General features: G+C 43.4%; 2 protein-coding genes across 2 annotated transcripts in view; both read left to right on the forward strand.

Annotated features, from left to right (window-relative positions):
- The window catches only part of LOC132570961 (zinc finger protein 208-like), a 39,368-nt gene extending 32,726 nt beyond the window's left edge, over positions 1-6,642 (forward strand). Inside the window, exon 7 of the mRNA XM_060237596.1 lies at positions 4,571-6,642. Within this exon, the coding sequence (XP_060093579.1) occupies positions 4,571-6,642 (2,072 nt within the window). The remainder of the gene's footprint in view (positions 1-4,570) is intronic.
- LOC132571866 (zinc finger protein 420-like) overlaps positions 1-21,734 on the forward strand; it is a 452,634-nt gene that overhangs the window by 311,745 nt on the left and 119,155 nt on the right. The gene's annotated exons all lie outside the window — the stretch shown is intronic.

The raw sequence follows: 21,734 nt of genomic DNA on the forward strand, positions 1-21,734 counted from the left end.
AAGTCTGTGATCAGGCAGGCAAAAATAAACTATAGGAGCATATTGCAAATAACATAAAGACCAACAATAAAATCTTCAAATACATTAGAAGCAGGAAACCAGCCAGGGAGGCAGTGGAGCCCTTGGATGGCCAAAAGGTAAAAGGATTACTGAAGGATAGGGAAATGGCTGAGAAGCTGAATGCATTTTTTGCCTCCGTGTTCACTGTGGAAGATGAGAAGTGTTTGCCCACTCCAGAATTGCTGATTTTGGGAGGGGTGTCGAAAAACCTGAGTAAGATTGAGGTGATGAGAGAGGAGGTCCTACAATTTAAAAATTGATAAGTCACCATGCCTGGATGGCATACATCCAAGAGTTCTGAAACAACTCAAAGGTGAACTTGTGGATCTCCTGACAAAAATATGTAATCTTTCATTAAAATCTGTCTCCATTCCTGAAGACTGGAAGGTAGCTAATGTCACCGCTATCTTTGAAAAGTGTTCCAGAGGAGATCCAGGAAATTACAGGCTAGTCCATCTGACTTCAATACCAGGAAAGTTGATGGAAAGTGTTATTAAAGAGAGAATTAGTAGGCACATTGATGAACAAAAGTTATTGAGGAAGACTCAGCATGGGTTCTGTAAGGGAAGAGTGAGTATAAATGGTCAGTTTTCGCAGTGGAGTGTGGTAAGCAGAGGGGTACCACAGGGCTCAGTACTGGGTCCGATGCTTTTTAACTTGTTCATTAATGATTTGAAGTTGGGAGTAAGCAGTGAAGTGGCTAAATTTGTGGATGACACCAAATTGTTCAGGACAGTGAGAACCAGAGAGAATTGTGAGGCACTCCAAAGGAATCTGTCGAGTCTGAGCGAGTGGGCATCCACGTGGCAAATGAGGTTCAAAGTGGCCAAGTGCAAAGTAATGCACATTGGGGCCAAAAATCCTCACTATAAATACAAGTGGATGGGTGTGAACTGGCGGAGACTGACCAAGTGAGAGAACTTGGGGTCATGGTAGATAACTCACTGCAAATGTCGAGACAGTGTGTGACCGCAATAAAAAAGGCCAAGCCTGTTCTGGAAATTATTAGGAAGGGAATTGGAAACAAATCAGCCAGTATTATAATGCCCCTGTATAAAGTGATGGTGTGGCTTCATTTGAGTACTGTGTACAATTCTGGTCACCACCCCTCAAAAAGGATATTATATCATTGGAAAAAGTGCAGAAAAGGGCAACTAGAATGATTAAAGGATTGGAACACTTTTCCTATGAAGAAAGGTTAAAATGCTTAGGGCTCTTTAGCTTGGGGAAATGTCAACTGAGTGGTGACATGATAGAGGTTTACAAGGTTATGCATGGGATAGAGAAGGTAGAGAAAGAAGTACTTTTCTCCCTTTCTCCCAATGCAAGAACTCGTGGACATTCCATGAAATTGCTGAGCTGTCAGGTTAGAAATGATAAATGGAAGTCCGTCTTCACCCAAAGGGTGATTAACACATGGAATTCAATGCCACAAAAGGTGGTGGCAGCTACAGGCATAGCCACCTTCAAGAGGGGATTGGATAAACATACGGAGCAGGGTTCCATCAATGGTTATTAGCCGCAGTATATTGCTAGAACTCTGGGGCAGTGATGCTGTGTATTCTTGTTGCTTGGAGGGGCAACAGTGGGAGGACTTCTAGTGTCCTGGACCCACTGATAGACCTCAAGATGGCATCTTTTTAAAAAAATTATTTTCTGCCATTGTGTGACACAGTGTTGGACTGGATGGGCTTGCTCTAACATGGCTTTTCTTATGAGTTGTGAGGAGTCCCTTATTTCTCCCTGTATCCCCCTCCCGGCACTTTTTGTCCTTATTTGCCAGCCCCCACATGCTCCAGTTGTCACATTTCCTTCTTGAGTACCTTACTAGTTTACCACCAATCTTTTAACTGTTCTCCCCCTCCCATGTTCAGTTTTATCAATAGTTTATTTGCTGTCTTCCCAGTAATGGTTCAAAGCTTACAGAACTCTCAACTCCTCCATTTTATCCTCCCAACAAACCTGTGAAGGAGGTTAGCATGCGTTTGCGTGCTTGGCCCAAGTCATCAAGTTTGCTTCCAGAGCAGAGTGGGGACTGGAATCAGGCCTGGCGCTGGGGGTTCTGCCGCTCCAGACAGATTCCCACTTCCTGCCCCTGGCCTGAGCTAAGTCGGGATGGCAGTGGGCATGCTCAGAGCTGGGCTCACTGCCACTCCCTCTCCCCTGACTTCTCTGAGGCTTCCTGAGCCTTGGGTAGCCTCGGCGAGGTCGAGAAGGCAGCGGACGCGGCGTGTGAGGAAAGGGGGTGCCTCGTGGCGTCCCTAGGCCAGGTGGTACCCTAAGCGGTCGCCTACTTGGCCTAATCCCCTGCACCAGGCCTGACTGGAATCTGAGTCTCCCAAGTTATATTCTGAAACTGTAACCACCAGACCACTCTAGCTTTGCAGTGGGTAGTGTTAAACAATAGCAAGCAGCCAATCCTGGATGAGTCAGAGTATTATAGAGTTGGAAGGGATCTCCAGGGGTCCTGCCCAGTGCAGGAAATCCATGAAAAGCTCCTCCCCACACTCCCAGTGACCCCTCCTCCATGCCCAGAAGGATTCTGGCCATGAAGGAATCTGGTTAAACAAAGGATTTTAGATGTGGAAAGGCAGCATGATATGAACTGAGTGAAAAGCTATCTAATGAATGAGAGAACCTTGAATAGGATTATACTGATGCCCTACATCAACAATCTAGAGCAGGGGTGTCAAACATGCAGCCCTGGGGATGAATTAGGCCCCTGGAGAGCTCCTATCAGGCTCCCAAGCAACTGGCTGTTATCTGCTTCCTTCTCCCTCTCTCTTGCTTCCTTTTGCATCTCAGCTTGCTTTGCCAAGACTTATTCAATCACAGAGGAGCTACAGAGCAAAACCTGTATTTTCTCCATTGGCTGAGGCTCCTCTCTTGGAAAGGAAGGAGGGGAGGCAGAGCTTGCTTTGCCAGGCTCTCTCAATTGCACAGCAGAGCTACTGACCCAAGCCTCTCTTCCTTCTATTGGCAGAGGCTTCTCTCCCTCCTGGCTTCCTTTTCCCAGTTCCCTGGATCTCATGAGAGAAATACAAAGGAAGCACCTTTAAGACCAACGAGTGCTAATGTTTTAAGCATGTTTTAAGTTTTTTTAAAAAATGCATTTGTGTCTTTTATAAAGCTTATATCTCTGCTACCAGAGTGGTAAAGCTGCAGTACTGCATTCCAAAGCTCTGCTCACGACCTGAGTTCAATCCCGGCGGAAGCTGGGTTCAAGTAGCCGGCTCGAGGTTGACTCCGCCTTCCATCCTTCCAAGGCTGGTAAAATGAGTACCCAGTTTGCTGGGGGGAAAAGTGTAGCTGACTGGGGAAGGCAATGGCAAACCACCCCGTTAAAAGTCTGCCGTGAAAGCAGTGTCACCCCAGAGTTGGAAATGACTGGTGCTTGCACAGGTGCTAATCTTTTAAGCATGTTTTATTTTAAGTTTACCTTTACCTTTTTACTTAATCTTAAATAGGTACACACATGGTCTGGCCTGACAGGGCCCGGCCCTTTAAGATCTCATGTCAGATCCAGCCCTCATAATGAACTAGTTTGACACCCATGGTCCAGAGAACCCTGTCTTATAGGAGAGCTTTGACATTACTGCAGTATGATGTATTACCCTCTGCTGTTTTGAAAGGCAAATATAAGAGGATTAGGAGTAAGGCCCACTGTGAAGGAAAAATACAGACTCTAGAAGAAGAATGTATGGATATATTTAAATGTATGATCCCGATACCAGCATTAGAGTATATATTGGATCAGGTTTTCTATTTAAAGTCTATCTACAGTGTGTAAACTAAAAGCAGTTCTAGGTTTGCCAAAGTTCTTGTCTTGTTGGTTGAATTTTTTGGTTGAAGTTTTTCTGGATAAACTGTACTAAATTTAGCGCGTGATAATTGACTGTTGAATATTGTTAGAATTTACTTGGAACAATGCTATCCTTTCTCTTCTTAATGCCGGTTGTTGTATGACCTCTTTTAGTATTGGATGTATATGGAGTCTCATATGGCCTTTGGCTAATTCAAGTGGTCATGAACCCAGTCATGCAAGTGGTGCAACATCTAGGGAACTGTGGTTATAACTCCACAATGCCCTTTTTTTCTAGATTTTTCTGGAAGCCTGGGTCATTTCCCAGGTTCATAGAAAAAGCTATCTTGTCTATTTCTCCCTTCTCTGGATTTAAGTGTTTCCATGTTTTCTTCCTTACATATTGTTTTTAAAAAATCAGTAAAATTCAAGATTTTTAACAAGCGTTTCTTTTTTAATTCCATTTTATGTGTTCCCTAAATCAACAGCAGTTAACATATTAAGCTTAATGCAATCTGAAGAGCAAGTGTCAGCAAAACAAGGAAGAAATCCCCTCCCTTTAGTCACTGTTTTTCTTTTTCCAGGACATCCTGATGTGTGGTTAATATTGCTGAAGTTTTTTCTGGAGCCCAGGGTTTCATTATAAAAAGTACTACTCATTGCTCGGTTTGTTAACTGGCATTTCTACTTTTTCATTCTCTGTTGCAGTTGGAGCTGTGAGGGAAAGGGTGAGTGAGAAGGAGTCAGAAAGGAGACTTGTGGGAAAAGACAACCGTCTCCAGGTGGAAGCAGAGTCCGTGGATCAAGTGATATCAACAGGACAGTTCAGAAGGAAAAGGGAAGCAAAAGAGAAGCAAAGGAAGGAACTGGTTGCTTGTCAGGGCAGAGATAAACCTGAGCTCTCAGCCCAAGATGAACCAGAGAGGAGAAGGGGAAGGCCTATTAGTGTCATAAGTCAGAAAAAGTTCGGTAGCAAATCTGGTGCTAAAACACTTGAGAATGTTACAAATGGCTGGAAAAAGTATAAATGCTTGGAATATGGGAAGAGCTTTCATTGGAGTAGTGCACTAACTACTCATCAAAAGGTTCATATAGGCAAAAAGCTATATAGATGCTTGGAGTGTGGAAAGTGCTTTTCTCGGAATGACTACCTAACTAGCCATCAAAAGGTTCACATAGGGGAGAAGCCATATAAATGCTTGGAGTGCGGAATGTGCTTCACTCGGAATTGGAACCTAACTGCACATCAAAGGAATCATACAGGAGAGAAGCCATACAAATGCTTGGAGTGTGGAAAGTGCTTCTCTCAGAGGGGAAACCTAAGTACACATCAAAAAAGGCACACAGGAGACAAGCCATATAAATGCTTGGAGTGTGGAAAGTGCTTCTTTTACAAAACCAGCCTAAAGAAACATCAGAATATTCATAGAGAGGTAAAACTGTATAAATGTTTAGAGTGTGGAAAGTGCTTCTCTCGGAATGAATACCTAACTAGCCATCAAAAGGATCACACGGGGGAGAAGCCATATAAATGCTTGGAGTGTGGAATGTGCTTCTCTCGGAATAAATACCTAACTAGCCATCAAAAGGTTCACACAGGGGAGAAGCCATATAAATGCTTGGAGTGTGGAATGTGCTTTGCTCGGAATTGGAGCCTAACTGTGCACCAAAAGAATCATACAGGGGAGAAGCCATATAAATGCTTGGAGTGTGGAAAGTGCTTCTCTATAATTGGCAACCTGAATCAGCATCAAAGGATTCACACAGGGGAGAAGCCATATAAATGCTTAGAATGTGGAAAATGCTTTTATGAGAATGGACGCCTAACTGCACATCAAAAGTGTCATACAAGGGAAAAGCCATATAAATGCTTGGAGTGTGGAAAATGCTTCTCTTGGAGAGGAAACCTAACAGAACATCAAAAGATTCACACAGGGGAGAAGCCATATAAATGCTTGGAGTGTGGAAAGTGCTTCAGTTACAAAACCAGTCTAAAGGAACATCAGAATATACATACAGAGGTAAAATTGTATAAATGCTTGGAATGCAGAAAGTCCTTCTGTCACAGAGCAAACCTAACTGCACATCAAAAGATACACACAGGAGTGAAGCCACATAAATGCTTGGAGTGTGGAAAGTGTTTCTCTGCAAGTAACCACCTAAGTAGTCATCAAAAGGTTCATACAGGAGAGAAGCCATATAAATGCTTGGTGTGTGGAAAGTGCTTTTCTAGTAAAGCTGCCCTAACTGGACATCAAAAGATTCACACAGGAGAGAAGCCATATAAATGTTTGGAGTGCGGAAAATGTTTCTCTTGGAGGGGAAACTTAAGTTCACATCAAAAGAGGCATACAGGAGAGAAGCCACATAAATGTTTGGAGTGTGGAAAGTGCTTCTCTCAGAGTGGTCACTTAAGGAGACATCAAAAGATTCACACAGGGGAGAAGCCATATAAATGCTTGGAGTGTGGAAAGTGCTTTTTTGAGAAGCACCGCCTAACTCAACATCAACAGGTTCACACAGAGAAGAAGCCATATAAATGCTTGGAGTGTGGAAAATGCTTCTATTGCAGTAGCAGCCTAACTGCACATCGGAAGATTCATACAAGGGATAAGCTGTATAAATGCTTGGAGTGTGGCAAGTGCTTCTCTTTGAAGTGCAGTCTAAAGTCACATCAAAAGATTCACACAGGGGAGAAGCCATACAAATGCTTGGTGTGTGGAAAGTGCTTCTCTTGGAGTAGTGTTCTGACTAGACATCAGAAAGTTCACACAGGGTAGAAGCCAGGGCTTTTTAAATAGCAGGAACTCCTTTGCATATTAGGCCACACATCCCTGATGTAGCCAGTCCTCCAAGAGCTAGGGGTCTTCTTACAAGAGCTACTGTAAGCACTTGGAGGATTGGCTGCATCAGCGGTGTGTGGCCTATTATGCAAAGAAGTTCCTGCTACAAAAAAAGCCCTGGTAAAGCTATTTACATACTTGGAATTTGGGAGTTTCTTCTCTGTGAACATGTCAGTGTTAAGTTGCTTTAAGAGAACTAAACTGCTGAGTCAAGGTTATGCAACTAAAACTATACAGCTGTGATAGAAGTCACGAGAGGGACAGGTGCAGCTAATGTTACAATCTGTGTTGGGATTGGGTGGCTGCACTATATCAGTGGTAGCATTGCTCACAGTAGTTGTTGGGCGATGGTGGATGGAGGAGAAGGAGAAGGACGTATGTGAGAGGAGGAAGATCAGACTGATATACTGTTACTCTGGAGGATTGCTTGGCTATTAACGTAATGTATTGGACTGGATTCTAGACTTCTCTATTGGATTGTGATTTGGTGCTGCATATTGGAAGGACTGCTATTCTGTGTATGACCATTTGCCTGCCTGTGACTGCCTCTTACGTGTTAACCCAAAATACAACTGTTAACTGGCTGTTGTGGAGTTTTGTTTTCTTTGCCACAGTGTTCTGGAGTTGCACTCAACTGTCTACTCAAACAGGGGAAAACTTCCTACGCACACAAACTCTGTCATCGGTTATGGGCCCAGCGCGGTCTCCTGGAGAGTAAGAGCAATAGTTGCCATCAGCCCCCGTGGTCTACTCGAGGTCTACTCGTGAGTAACAGCCATTTTTGGGCGTGGCAGTTTTTTTTATTTCACACAGGCACAATGGAGTCCTGTATCCAAGTCTCCAGTTTCCTTATCAAGAGGCTGAACGGGGAGAATTACAGCACCTGGTCTGAGAAGGTCACAATGCTTCTCAAATATCAAGGTTTGTGGGAGTACGTGACGAATCCACCAAACATAGCCGTGTTAGACGCTGCTGATGACGCAGCTGTTATAGAAAAACACAAAAGCAATGAGGATAAAGCTTGTGCACTAATCGGTCTAACTTTGGAAGACAGCCAGCTTATCCATATAAAAACCTCCAACAGTGCAAAGTCTTGTTGGGACGCTTTAAAGTCTCTGTATGTTAGTGAGAGTGTGGGGTCCCATATATATTTAATGAAGAAACTCCTTAGATCAAGATATGTGGCTGGTGGGGAAATGAGTGTCCACCTAGAGTTCATGCAACGTACCTTGCAACAGCTGCAGGAGAAAGAGGTGGTTTTTTCTGAGCAGCAGAAAGCCTACATAATCCTTTGCTCCCTGGATGCTAGTTATGATCAGTTTGTAGCCAACTTGGATATTTTGCCAAGAACTGAGATAACTGTGTCTAACATCGCTCAACGTTTGTTGAATGAGGACATGAGGAGGAGGAACACAGCTTTGTTCCGGGAGCCTCCAGCTCATTCAGCCAAGTCTCCTGCCCGGGAGGAATTTAAAGGGGCTGACAGTCATGCAGCAGCTGAGAAAGCTTACTCAGTGAGGAGATGTTTTGTGTGTAACAGCACTAATCACCTCAAGCGGCAATGTAACCGTTTCAAAGGGAAACAGTCTTCTGTTACTCCGAAGGGAGGGAAGCATGTGAATCTTGTTGTTAACAATTCTTCCTACAGCAATCAGTTCTTAATAGATAGTGGTGCTACGGTAAACATCATTAAGAACAAGAATCTCTTCGACACCTACACACCAGTTAAAGGTCAGTTTGTCATGTTGGCAGTTGGGCTTTGTGCCAAAATAGAAGGAAATGGGCTTGTTAACATTCCTTGTCTAAAGAGAAAACTCCAAATGCTTCACGTGCCAAGTATTAAGTACAATATGATTTCTGTCTCCACTTTGACTGAGCAGAGTTTTAAAGTCTCTTTTACAGCTGAAAGCTGCTTGATTTGTGCAGATGGCGTTTCTGTTGTGGCTAAAAGAAAAGATAACTTATATTTTCTGGAGAAAGAAAATCTTGTGCAACATGTGAGTATGAACAGACCCCCTCATGATGAGTGTATTCACTTGTGGCATAGAAGATTGGGGCATATAAATTTCCAAGCTGTTAAGAGAACCTTGCAAGCTGCAGAAATTACCCCCAAGTCTTGTCATTGTTTTGTTGACTGTGAGATATGCAAGGCAACGAAATCAAAGGCAGCTCCCACAGTATCTCCGACAAAATTCCAGTCTGCAGAAATATTGGACCTGGTTTTTCTGGATCTGATTGGACCCTTTCCAACCAGAAGTGTGGGCGGAGCTAAATTCTGTTTGCATATAGAAGATCACTATTCTCGCTATGGTTTTTGTTTTTTACTTAAATCAAAGGCTGAGACCTACCAAAACATCAGCAACTGGCTTCGTTTTGTCAAGAGAAAAACTGGTAGAGTTCCAAAGGCTATTGTTTCTGATAATGGGACAGAATTTTGTAATGACCAAATGTTTTCTCTATTTAGGAGACATGGAATCAGCCACCAACGCACAGCGCCGTATAGGCCACAACATAACGCATTTTGCGAAAGAAGAAATCAAACTCTCTATAATATGTGTGTCTCTATGTTGAGAGATAGCAACCTTCCAATGAGTTATTGGGGGGAGAGTATCATGTGCGCTTCCCATGTTCTGAATTACTCCTGGTCTTCTGCTATTGGAAAAATACCTGCTGAGGTGTGGTATGGCAGGAAAGTTTCCATTAGCCATATAAAGATCTTTGGGATACCAGCTTATGTAAACATCCCAAAGCAGCTACAGAGAAAGGGGAGAAACAAGGCTGTAAAGTTGTTATTTCTTGGTTACTCAAATAATCACCAGGCTTACAAATTTTCCCAAGTAGGTGACAAGAAGATAACAACGTCCTGCTCTGCAAAGTTCTTGGAAACCTCTGTCGGTTGGGAGAGAACGTCCTCTACAGTATTCCTGCCTACAGCGGTGGAAACTGATTCGCAGCTACCAACTGGAGGCGAGAGGCGGAGTCCTTCACCCAGCAGCAGAGTCATCAAGCCAGAACCTGTTACACCTGCATCTTTTGGAGCGGGAGTGTCACAGCAGCAGCCGGCGGACCAGCATGCAGTGTCAGATGAGGAAACAGCACCAGTTCTCAGACGATCTACGAGAGAAACTCGTCCTCCAGATCGCTACAGTCCTGGTCAAGCGTGTGTCGTCCTTGCTGAACCTTCCTGCTACGACAGCATCAAGCATCTCACGCAAGACGAACAGGCTGGATGGACCGCAGCCATGAATGCGGAACTTGAGTCGTTAAAAGGTCTACAAGTCTATGAAGAGTCTGTGTTACCACCTAACCATAAACTCTTGGGTTGTAGATGGGTTTATAAGTTAAAATCTGGGGCAGACGGAAACGTGCATTACAAGGCTAGACTTGTTGCACAAGGGTACTTGCAGTCTATGCAAGACTATGACGAAACGTTTGCACCCACACTCAAGGCTACATCAATCTTTTGTGCTCTGACTTATGCAGCCAAGCATAATTGTATTGTGAAACACCTAGATGTTAAAACTGCTTACCTGCACGCTCCTCTAGAACACACATTGTATATGAAATTGCCACCTGGTGTCTCTGGTGGAAATAGCAATGCAAATGTTTGCTGGAAACTTAAAAAATCTCTGTACGGTTTAAAACAGTCTGGTCATCAGTGGAACCAGTTCTTAACTGAATGTTTGAAAAAGCTTGGTTTCAAACAGGGCATAGCTGACCCATGTATATTTATCAAGGGAAAAGGGGAGCAGCAGTGCATAATACTTGTCTTTGTTGATGATTTAGCTTTAATTTGTAGAAATGAAAAGATGATGAATTCTATTGTTGAAACTCTGAAGAACCAGTTTACAGTAAGGGATCTGGGCAACATCAGACAGTATGTTGGCTTAGACATAGAGCCTGTAAATGGTGGGTATCGGGTCTCACAGAAGGGTAAAATAGCTCAGTTGCTAAAGAGCTATAAAATGGACCAAAGCAAAGGAGTGCAATGTCCTATGCTGCAGAATTTTGACTTAAATGACAGTCAGAGTCCATTATTTGACCAAAGCATTTATCAGTCTTTGATTGGTAGTCTGTCTTATATAGCTAACTGGTCTAGACCTGATATTGCGATGGCAACCAACCAATTGGCCAGGGCGGTGAAGCAGCCAAGACAGTGCCATTGGATTGCTGCAAAACATGTTCTTAGATACCTAAAGCATACTCTAGAGTTAAGCTTGTTTATAACACCTTTTAAGGATCTAAAAGTACATATATACGCAGATGCAAGTTTTGCCAGTGATCAGAACACCCGACAATCAACCACCGGATTGGCAATTTTCTTGGGTGGTGTCCTGGTAGGGTGGAGATCTCTGAAACAGCGCCATGTAGCTTTCTCGACATGCAAGTCAGAGTATTCCGCACTCAGTACAGTGTGCAGTGAGTTAACCTGGTACAAACAGTTACTATCTGACCTTGGTTTGTTTTATGTAGAACCAATCACTGTGTATGAGGACAATCAGGCGGCTCTTAAGCTAGCAACCAATCTTGGAGTAAAATCAAGATCCAAGCACACAGATGTCAGGTTTCACAATGTGAAGCAATGTTTAACAGACAGGTTAATCACTCTGGAATACTGTGCTACGAGTGATAATATTGCAGACATTTTTACAAAAGCTCAGACACCAGTTAAGCACAAAGAAAACTGTCTGAAACTTGGTCTGAAATGAAGTTGCAATATTACTACAATGTTGTTTGAAAAATGTATGTAGACTATGAATGTAAATAGTTTATATTACTGTATAGAATGTTTTTTAGTTACATAAAGGGGAGAATGTCAGTGTTAAGTTGCTTTAAGAGAACTAAACTGCTGAGTCAAGGTTATGCAACTAAAACTATACAGCTGTGATAGAAGTCACGAGATGGACAGGTGCAGCTAATGTTACAATCTGTGTTGGGATTGGGTGGCTGCACTATATCAGTGGTAGCATTGCTCACAGTAGTTGTTGGGCGATGGTGGCAGCCTGTTCAACCTGAGGCGACTAAAGGCTCACTCCAAGACAATGGAAAAACTCATCCGAGAGCTACTATTTGCTGATGATGCTGCACTTGTCTCCCACTCGGTATCAGCTCTGCAGCATATGACATCCTGCTTTGCAGAGGCTGCCAAGCTATTCGGCCTAGAAGTTAGTCTGAAGAAGACAGAAGTTCTCCACCAGCCTGCACCCCAGAAAGATTATCACCCTCCCTGCATCACTGTGGGTGAATCAGTACTGAAGACAGTCCAGCAGTTCAGCTACCTGGGGTGCATCATCTCCTCAGATGCCAAGATCGGCAAGGAGATTGACAACAGGCTGGCAAAGGCAAACCGTGCATTTGGCCAACTGCACAAAAGAGTGTGGAGCAACAAGCATCTGAAAAAAGGCACAAAGATCAATGTTTACAAAGCGGGTGTGATGACAACCCTCATCTACGGCTCCGAATCGTGGGTTTTATACTGTCATCATCTGCGACTCCTTGAGCGCTTTCATCAGCACTGCCTTCGCACCATCCTCAACATCCACTGGAGTGACTTTGTGACCAACACTGAAGTCCTCAAGAGGGCGGAGGTTACAAGCATCGAAGCACTGCTGTTGAAGACGCAGCTGCGCTGGGCAGGGCATATTTCTAGGATGGAAAACCACCACCTTCCCAAGATTGCTCTGTATGGCGAACTTTCCACCGGCCATCGAAATAGAGGGGCACCAAAGAAGAGGTACAAGGACTCCTTGAAGAAATCCCTTGGCACCTGTCGCATCAACCATCACCAGTGGTCTGACCTAGCCTCAGATCGCAAAGCATGGAGGCACACCATCCACCAGGCTGTCTCTTCCTTTGAGAACGCACGCATAGCTGGTCTTGAGGACAAAAGGAGATTGAGGAAGAATCGCACTGCTACAGCACCAACCCCAAATCAGACTTTTCCCTGCAGCCACTGTGGCCGGATCTGCCTGTCCCGCATTGGTCTTGTCAGCCACCAGCGAGCCTGCAGCAGACGTGGACTACTGCACCCTTCTTAAATCTTCGTTCGCGAAGTCAAGCCGAGAGAGAGAAAGGTATAGTTTATAAGTGTATGACATGAGAACTGGAAATTGTTTTTTTCCTCCACTTTTTGGGGGTACATGTAGAAATAAAAGCTATCATATGTTTAAGGAAGTAGCTGTTTTACTGCAAAGGAATGTCAAGAACAGAATGAAGAGAAAAATTGCTGAATTACAAATTATTATGAAACTTGGAACAAACAACTTCCCAGGACTGAACAGGGATATTGGTTTTTTTTCTCATTACGTATTCTAAACCCACTCTCAATGAGTATAGCTATATATCCACAGAATACTGTATCAGAATAATGTTTTTTGTATTGACATACTCATATAAGGGGTATTGGCTGTTTATATATTTAACCCATTTTCACTATATTTTAATATATTCTTTTTTTCTAATGACAAAATAGAATGATGTTTATAATGTATATAATGTATATACAATGTACATATTAAAAAGTAAATTAGGTGGACAAGAACATCACTAGAAAATATATGTCCTTTTGTTTTACCTGGACTTGTAGCAAGAGCAAATAACAGACAAGTTTTATTACCTTTTATTACCTTTGGTTTCCCATGCAAATGCTATCCAGACCAAACGGTCTTTCAGTTTGTTTATTACACTGTTTTGACATTAGATCCCAACCTTATATCACTATCCAGTCTTAACACTACCCACCAGCTATATGTAGTTCTGCTCACTTGTACCCCTCGTCTGAAGAAGTATGCATGCATATGAAAGCTTGCATTCTGAATAAAACTTGGTTGGTCTTAAAGGTGCTGCTTGACCCCTACTTTAAGGAACACTGTGAGCTGTTTCAGTCTCATGAATTCAGCTGCTAGGAACAACATTTGTTGTGAGAAGTACTGGTAAGTCTTTTGATTGCTTAGAGTTGGGGAGTTGCTATAAAATAAAGGTAAAAGGACATAGTTTCCACAACATTAATACGAACAAACATTAAGGCGGCTGCGAGAACAGTCAGCAAAATGCTGCATACATTTTCCTGATATCCTCTTTTATATTGTCAACAGAGTTCTACTTGCAAAGTCAGTTTTAAACTTTAAAAACATTAGATAGAAACAACTAAGTCGTCTTTTATATTTCTGATAGCAGCATAGAAAAACCTGAATGTTAGCTCTCTCTCTTCTTTGGTCTCTCTTAAGAACACATCCCTGTGCTATATAATTTTTTTGCTACCAGCTAATTGGCAAAGTCATAATATAGTCCTTTAAGCCTTTCGGAACTTGTAATAATGTATTTTGTGCTATATAAAGAACTACGTGCTGATTTGTAACTTATTTGGACTACAAAATAGACTCAGATAAGCAGCCATTTTCATGTTTACACTCACTGATGAATTGCTAATTACCAGCTTTGGAGAAAAAGAACTTAGACATGGAGGGAAAATGGCAAGACAGACTGCCAAACGGCTCATCTGTTCTGGCCTTTGTTAACTCTCATCTTCTTTTGTTTGAGAATTGGAAGCTATATTTTTTTCCAAATAAAGAAGACAGGCTCCTCCCCTCTTTTCATCCAACACATCTTGGTGGTTTCTAAATATATTGGATGGTAAATAGTACATGAAACTGAATTATAATCATGTCTATAAATACTGTTTGAAACTGGATTGCAAATATATTTTTGTGGATTACAAAATAAAGAATGCACAAGACTGAGCTGGAACACAAACACCTGCCAATATATGAAGAAGCCACTAAAAACAATTGACTAAATAAGATTTGTTGGCCTTGAAGTTGCCACTGGACTCAAACTTTATTCTGTTGCTTCAGACCAACACAGTTGCCTGCCTCAGTCTTGAATGCAGTGGTGTACCAGGGCGGGTGGGTGCAGTTCTGGCTGCAACCAGTAAGGGTGCAAGGAACTCTGAGCATAGTAAAAAGCTCTAGGGAAGGAGTGTCAAACATGCAGCCCGGGGGCCGAATCTGGAGAGCTCTCATCAGGCCTGCAAGCAAGTCTGCTTCCTTCACCCTCTCTTGCTTCCTTCAGTTATCAGAGACTGCTAAATAAAATATTGCAAGAGTGCTACTCTTTAAGCATGTTTTACTTAAAAGGTTTTTTTTTGGGGGGGGGGGGGGATCTCTTGTGTTACTGTTTGTCTTTATAAGGTTTCTCTCTCTGCTACCTGACACACATGGTCCAGCCCAACAAGGTCTTATTTATGTCAGATCCGGCCCTTGTAACAAATGAGTTTGACGCCCCTGCTCTAGGATCAGCTAAGCTTCCATTTTCTCCAAGGCTCAAGCAGACGTCCTTAACAGATCATGCTGAATCTGATAGCTGCTACAGTAGTTGCCAGCTGGCATGTTGTTATTCCAGTAGTCTAGCCTTTCTCTCCCCCTTTAATTGCTCCCAGCTGAACCAGATGAGGAACTTTCGAAGCAGTAGCTTGAGTGTTGCAGCAAGATAAACCTCTCCCGCCCCCCCAATTTATCTCCCATTTTCCCATGTTTCGCATTTGTTTCTGTCTCCCTGTACATATTTTGAGAGCCAGTTTAGTGTAGTGATTAAGTGTGCGGACTCTTATCTGGGAGAACCGGGTTTGATTCCCCACTCCTCCACTTGCAGCTGCTGGAATGGCCTTGGGTCAGTCATAGCTCTCACAGGAGTTGTCCTTGAAAGGGCAGCTGCTGTGAGAGCCCTCTCGGCCTCACCCACCTCACAGGGTATCTGTGGGGGCGGGGAGAAGATATAGGAGATTGTAAACTGCTCTGAGTCTCTGGTTCAGAGAGAGAGAAGGGTGAGGTATAAATCTGCTCTTCTTCCCCCCAAATTTTCATTTCTTGGTCTCAAGACCTTCTCATTCCCATACTACTTGGGGACAATATATGTAAGAGTAGTAGAGTCCCAAACCTTTGCTAATATTATTCTGGGTACCCTGTACATTACACTGGTTCTGCTGTGGTGCAAAAATGACCACCCGCCTTCAGTTTCTCTTGCAGAGAGTCTCTGGTTGGACTTTAGTCCTTTGGATATAATGGGAAATAGGGGCACCTTCTTTGAGGGTTGGTGTTTTTCTTAGCAACCAGTGTGATGGAGCTTGTGATCACTCTTCTGTGTTGCTTTGGGTTGCGTTCGTTAGTAGAAGTTAGTACAAATGCAGACTCCTGGCTCTCAAAAATGCCTTGTAGATGTTTGCGATGGTCATTTCTTGGGGTTCTAAGGGAAGAAGTATTCCACCCTCCACTCAAGAGTCTCAGAGCGGCTTACAATCTTCTTTATCTTCTCCCCCCACAACAGACACCCTGTGAGGCGGGTGGGGCTGAGAGGGCTCTCACAGCAGCTGCTCTCTCAAGAACAACCTCTGCCAGCGCTATGGCTGACCCAAGGCCATCCCAGCAGGTGCAAGTGGAGGAGTGTGGAATCAAACCCGGTTCTCCCAGATAAGAATCCGCGCACTTAACCACTACACCAAACTGGCTCTCTCCAGTGCCTGATCAGAAGTCGAAAGATGTGATTTTTTTGGTGTGTTTTGCCATGTCACAGCTGAGTGATGGCGACCCAGTAGGGTTTTCAAGGCAAGAGAGGTCTGCAGGTGGTTTCCCGCTGCCTGCCTCCATGTCAGTCCTGCTTAGCTTCTGCGATCTGATGAGATCAGGCTATCCTGGGATTATCCAAATCAGGGTGAGGCTAAGAGTCATGTGACTGGCCCAAGATCATTCAGTAGGGTTGCCAGTCCCCAGGTGGGCAAATGACAACCAACAGGTTATGGTGACATAAAATAACTAAGAAACTTATACAAATCTAACCACAACTTCTGTAACTTATGTACAAAGCACTTGCAATAATTCCATCAAAGTAAATACAAATCTCCAGGAATCTCCTTGATAATCAAAACAATCAAGTACAACAAATTTCTACAGGAACAGGACGTCAACTTTTGTTTCCAGTTTCACATAGCTTCTTCCAGCCGTGGATTTTAGTTTCATTCACCTATATTGATAAAACATTCCACAGTGGATTGCTTTACAAAATAGATCATTTCCTGCAATCACTGAGATTTTACAATTGTTTCCAGTTACAGTAATATCAATTGCAACATGTGTTTGGGTTCATATCTGCATTTCTTTAAAAGAAGTTAACATCCATTTATTATTTAGTATAGGAGGATACATTTGTTGCCAACGAGGGATGAGTTTGTATATTCTGAAATATTGTAACCAAGCATAACGAGTATATATTTTTTGAAATGTTATTTGTTTTTAAAAGAAATTATGTTGTAAACCAATCAGCTGCACAAGCACTTTCCTTGGAGCCTTTAATTAGGCACGAATCTTCTCTTTGAAATGTGAAAGTGGATTATGGTTGCCAATCCCCAGGTGGGTAAATAAAAAAACCGCTAAGAGACACCATAAATTTTAAACAAGACAGTGTAATGTAGAGGTCAGTGGTGTTCTGACAAAGCTTGCACATAGAACTTCAAATAGCATGTATAGTGAACAAACGTGGACAAAGGAGACCCGATAGATGTTGTTTACATTGACTTCCAGAAAGCTTTTGATAAAGTTCCTCATCAAAGGCTCCTTAGAAAGCTTGAGAGTCATGGAGTAAAAGGACAGGTCCTCTTGTGGATCAAAAACTGGCTGAGTAATAGGAAGCAGAGAGTGAGTATAAATGGGCAGTCTTCGCATGGAGGACAGTAAGCAGTGGGGTGCCGCAGGGCTCGGTACTGGGTCCCATGCTCTTCAACTTGTTCATAAATGATTTAGAGTTGAGAATGAGCAGTGAAGTGGCCAAGTTTGCGGATGTCACTAAATTGTTCAGGGTGGTGAGAACCAGAGAGGATTGTGAGGAACTCCAAAGGGACCTGTTGAGGCTGGGTGAGTGGGCGTCAACGTGGCAGATGCGGTTCAATGTGGCCAAGTGGCCAAGTAATGCACATTGGGGCCAAGAATCCCAGCTACAAATACAAGTTGATGGGGTGTGAACTGGCAGAGACTGACCAGGAGAGAGATCTTGGGGTCATGGTAGATAACTCACTGAAAATGTCAAGACAGTGTGCGTTTGCAATAAAAAAGGCCAACGCCATGCTGGGAATTATTAGGAAGGGAACTGAAACCAAATCAGCCGGTATCGTAATGCCCCTGTATAAATCGATGGTGCGGTCTCATTTGGAGTACTGTGTGCAGTTCTGGTTGCCGCACCTCAAAAAGGATATTATAGCATTGGAGAAAGACCAGAAAAGGGCAACTAGAATGATTAAAGGGCTGGAACACTTTTCCTATGAAGAAAGGTTGAAACGCTTGGGACACTTTAGCTTGGAGAAACGTCGACTGCGGGGTGACATGATAGAGGTTTACAAGATAATGCATGGGATGAAGAAAGTAGAGAAAGAAGTACTTTTCTCCCTTTCTCACAATACAAGAACTCGTGGGCATTCGATGAAATTGCTGAGCAGACAGGTTAAAACGGATAAAAGGAAGTACTTCTTCACCCAAAGGGTGATTAACATGTGGAATATTCACTGCCACAGGAGGTGGTGGCGGCCACAAGCATAGCCACCTTCAAGACGGGATTAGATAAAAATATGGAGCAGAGGTCCATCAGTGGCTATTAGCCACAGTGCGTGTATATATAAAAAAAAATTTTGCCACTGTGTGACACGGAGTGTTGGACTGGATGGGCCATTGGCCTGATCTAACATGGCTTCTCTTATGTTCTTATGTAGCAAAAAGACATTCACAGAAGACAATTCAAAAACAGCCTTTCCAATCACAAAGGAGTAATAATATTCCAGTGTTTAGTTCATAAAACTAAAAGAAGTCCTTCCAAAGATGTCTGTTCTAGATGTCAAGACGTTTCATCCACCTTTCGTCAGTTTGGAGGCTTATTTATCACTGGGACCCAATCTTTACAATACATTCACAGGAGACCAACAAGGTACAGAACATGTCTTTTAGATTTCCAGGTTCGAACCCTTGCTCCTGGCCCCACCCCAATGTCTCCTGGCTCCACCCCCAAAGTCCCCAGATATTTCTTGAATTGAACTTCACAATGCTAAAGCAGATAAAGACTTCTGCACATTCTGAATAGCTGGAAATATAGTTGGAAATATATTATCTTCTGCACATTCTGAATAGTTGGAAATATATTATCGCAATGTTCCTAGCGGAAGCTGGTTCAGGTAGCCAGCTCCAGGTTGACTCAGCCGTCCATCCTTCCAAGGTCGGTAAAATGAGTACTCAGCTTGCTGCGGGGAAAGTGTAGATGACTGGGGAAGGCAATGGCAAACCACCCCATAAAAAGTCTGCCGTGAAAACGTTGTGAAAGCAACATCACCCCAGAGTCGAAAGCGACTGATACTTGCGCAGGGGATTACCTTTACCTTTATAGGGAATATTGTATACTACAGGTTATTGTATACTATAGATTATGACAAAATCGTTGTGATCGTGTGATATTACTTTTTTGGGGTAGTTATTTTTCACGGCTGGATCGCCTGGCCGCCACCTGCAAGTTGGCAACCCTATCACACAACCCTCGCGGAGCTAGGAAACCTCTTCCCACAGACTTCTGCTTTTCCACGTTGGTCTGGTTGTTGCGGGGGACTACATTTCCCAACAGGCCTTGCGAGCACAATGGCTCTCAACCCTTCCTTTTCCTAGCCTTTAAGGGGGGTGGTTTCTCAGTAAGTGGGAGAAAGAAACGTGGGGAAGATGGAATTCCGGAGCGCTCCTCCGCTTCCTCCTTTCCCCCGGCTGGGGGGAGAATTGGGCTTCTGCAGGTCTGCAGGGAAGGTGAGTTGAGACTTTCCCCAAACAGGGATAAGAATAAGGGAGGGGAGAGGAAATCCGATTGAATGGGACTGAAAGAGGACGGAGAGAGAGGCTTCCCCGGGCAAGATTTGAAAGGGGGGGGGGGCTTCTTTGAGTGTGTTCCCTACAACCAGCATGACGTTCTTTTAATCTTAACACCTAGATGGCCCTTCGGTTTGCTCCAGCAGGGTTCATTGTCTGCCCTTGCTGTGGCCCCCTTCGTTGGCTGCACTGGAAGCAGGGGCCATTTTGTAAAAAAAAAAAAAAAAAAATGTGCCAGAGCTCATTAGCAGAACTTATTTGCATATGCCACACGCCCATCTGACCTCACCGGAAGATGTACTAAATGACATCAGCTCAGCATCTACCTTAAAATGCTTCTTGAATTAGAATTGTCATACTAAAACCTTACTCCCATCATACTTTTAGAATTACTTTCTGCTGTGTGGCCACAGCGGCATGATAAAGATTCCCATCTGTCTACTTGATATGTTTGGGTTATTTTCCCATATTTTTTGTGCGGGGGAAATATTAGAAAGTTTGTCAGATCTTAAGAGTTCAGCAAAATTCTCCCAGGGGGTTTGAACAACGGAGCCCAGAAGCAAGTGGGGGTGGGGCTAAGAAAGAAAGAGCGCAATAAAATCTAGAGTTTCCAGAGCCCCGCTCCTGTGAGCTCCTGCCCAAAATGAGGCCTGATTGGAAGTGCTTTTTTTTTGCGTGTTCCACGGGCTAACCACCATTGTGGCATTTGGCTACATTCTGCTCTCATGATGGTATTTTCAATGACTACTGTTGTGCTTTCTCTGGTGTGTGATCCCACCGTGAGCATCACCTTCAAGAAGATCTCTGGATGGGAAATGAGTCTGAAGGCTTCTTTTTTGAAGGAGGGAATCAACTCCACCCTCCCTCCACGCTCAGCTCCTTCCTCCCTCCCCCTTCCTACCAAAGAAACAGTTCTAAAGAGCCAATACAATGAAGAAATTCCAACACTTTAGCACTATAATAAAATGTTTTTATCACATTATTTGTACATTCAAAGGGCTAAATTCCAATGCCCTACATATGTTCCATACTGTACCAAAGCTTGCAGTGAAACTTCGCGCAGCAACAGAAGTGTTTGAACTCTTGTTGACTTTATTTATGACTGGTGCTTCATAATATTAATTCCAGTTAATGTAGTGACGGTCCAGATCTGAGGAAATTTGGAAACGTTGACCAGATATGGGAGCAGCATCACCACCCGTCATTGTCAAATTTTGGGAGAGACTTAAGAACATAAGAGAAGCCATGTTGGATCAGGCCAGTGGTCCATCCAGGCCAACACTCTGTGTCACACAGTGGCCAAAAAACCCCAGGTGCCATCAGGAGGTCCATCAGTGGGGTCAGGACACTAGAAGCCCTCCCACTATTGTTCCCACCCCCCCAGCACCAAGAATATAGAGCATGACAGCCCCAGACAGAGATACAGCTAATAATTACTGATGGACCTCTGCTCCAGATGTTTATCCAATCCCCTCTTGAAGCCGTCTATGGTGGTAGCCGCCAACACCTCCTGTGGCAGTGAATTCCAAGTGTTAATCACCCTTTGGGCGAAGAAGTACTTCCTTTTATCCGTTCTAACCCAACTGCTCAACAATTTCATTGAGTGCCCACGAGTCTTATATTGTGAGAAGGGGAGAAAAGTACTTCTTTCTCCACATTCTCTACAGTTTTTGTGGCTTCCACTGCAGCTTTTGGTAGAACTGGAACTTTTTCCATATGGAGCCCTTTGGATGTACAAACTCAACAGATACTCTCTTTGTTGACTGTCATGTTATTGTTCCCTGTAGTGATTATGATGTGAATAGTGACACAGAAGCATTGTACTTTAATGTGATAAAAAACATTTTATTATCGTGTCTCCACCTTCTTGCCTTCTCGAGAGTAAACCATCACGTCCACTGCAGAATACTAGAGGGATTTTCTGTTGTTAATCTGGAAAGGTCTCTGAGGCAGCCCTTTTGGACTGGATGTTTTGTACCCTGCATTTCTCACCTGCCGAACTCTTGAGGATTGCCCAGCCTGGAATGAGCAGGCCTGAAGTTTATAAGTAAAATATAGAAACAGATATATGATTAACTTTATGAGGCCATTTTATTTTTATTGAGCTGCAAAAAAAACATTAAGGAGAAGAGATTGGATTTATACCCCACC

The sequence above is a fragment of the Heteronotia binoei genome, chromosome 5, assembly GCF_032191835.1.
Source record: "Heteronotia binoei isolate CCM8104 ecotype False Entrance Well chromosome 5, APGP_CSIRO_Hbin_v1, whole genome shotgun sequence".
Taxonomy (NCBI): domain Eukaryota; kingdom Metazoa; phylum Chordata; class Lepidosauria; order Squamata; family Gekkonidae; genus Heteronotia; species Heteronotia binoei.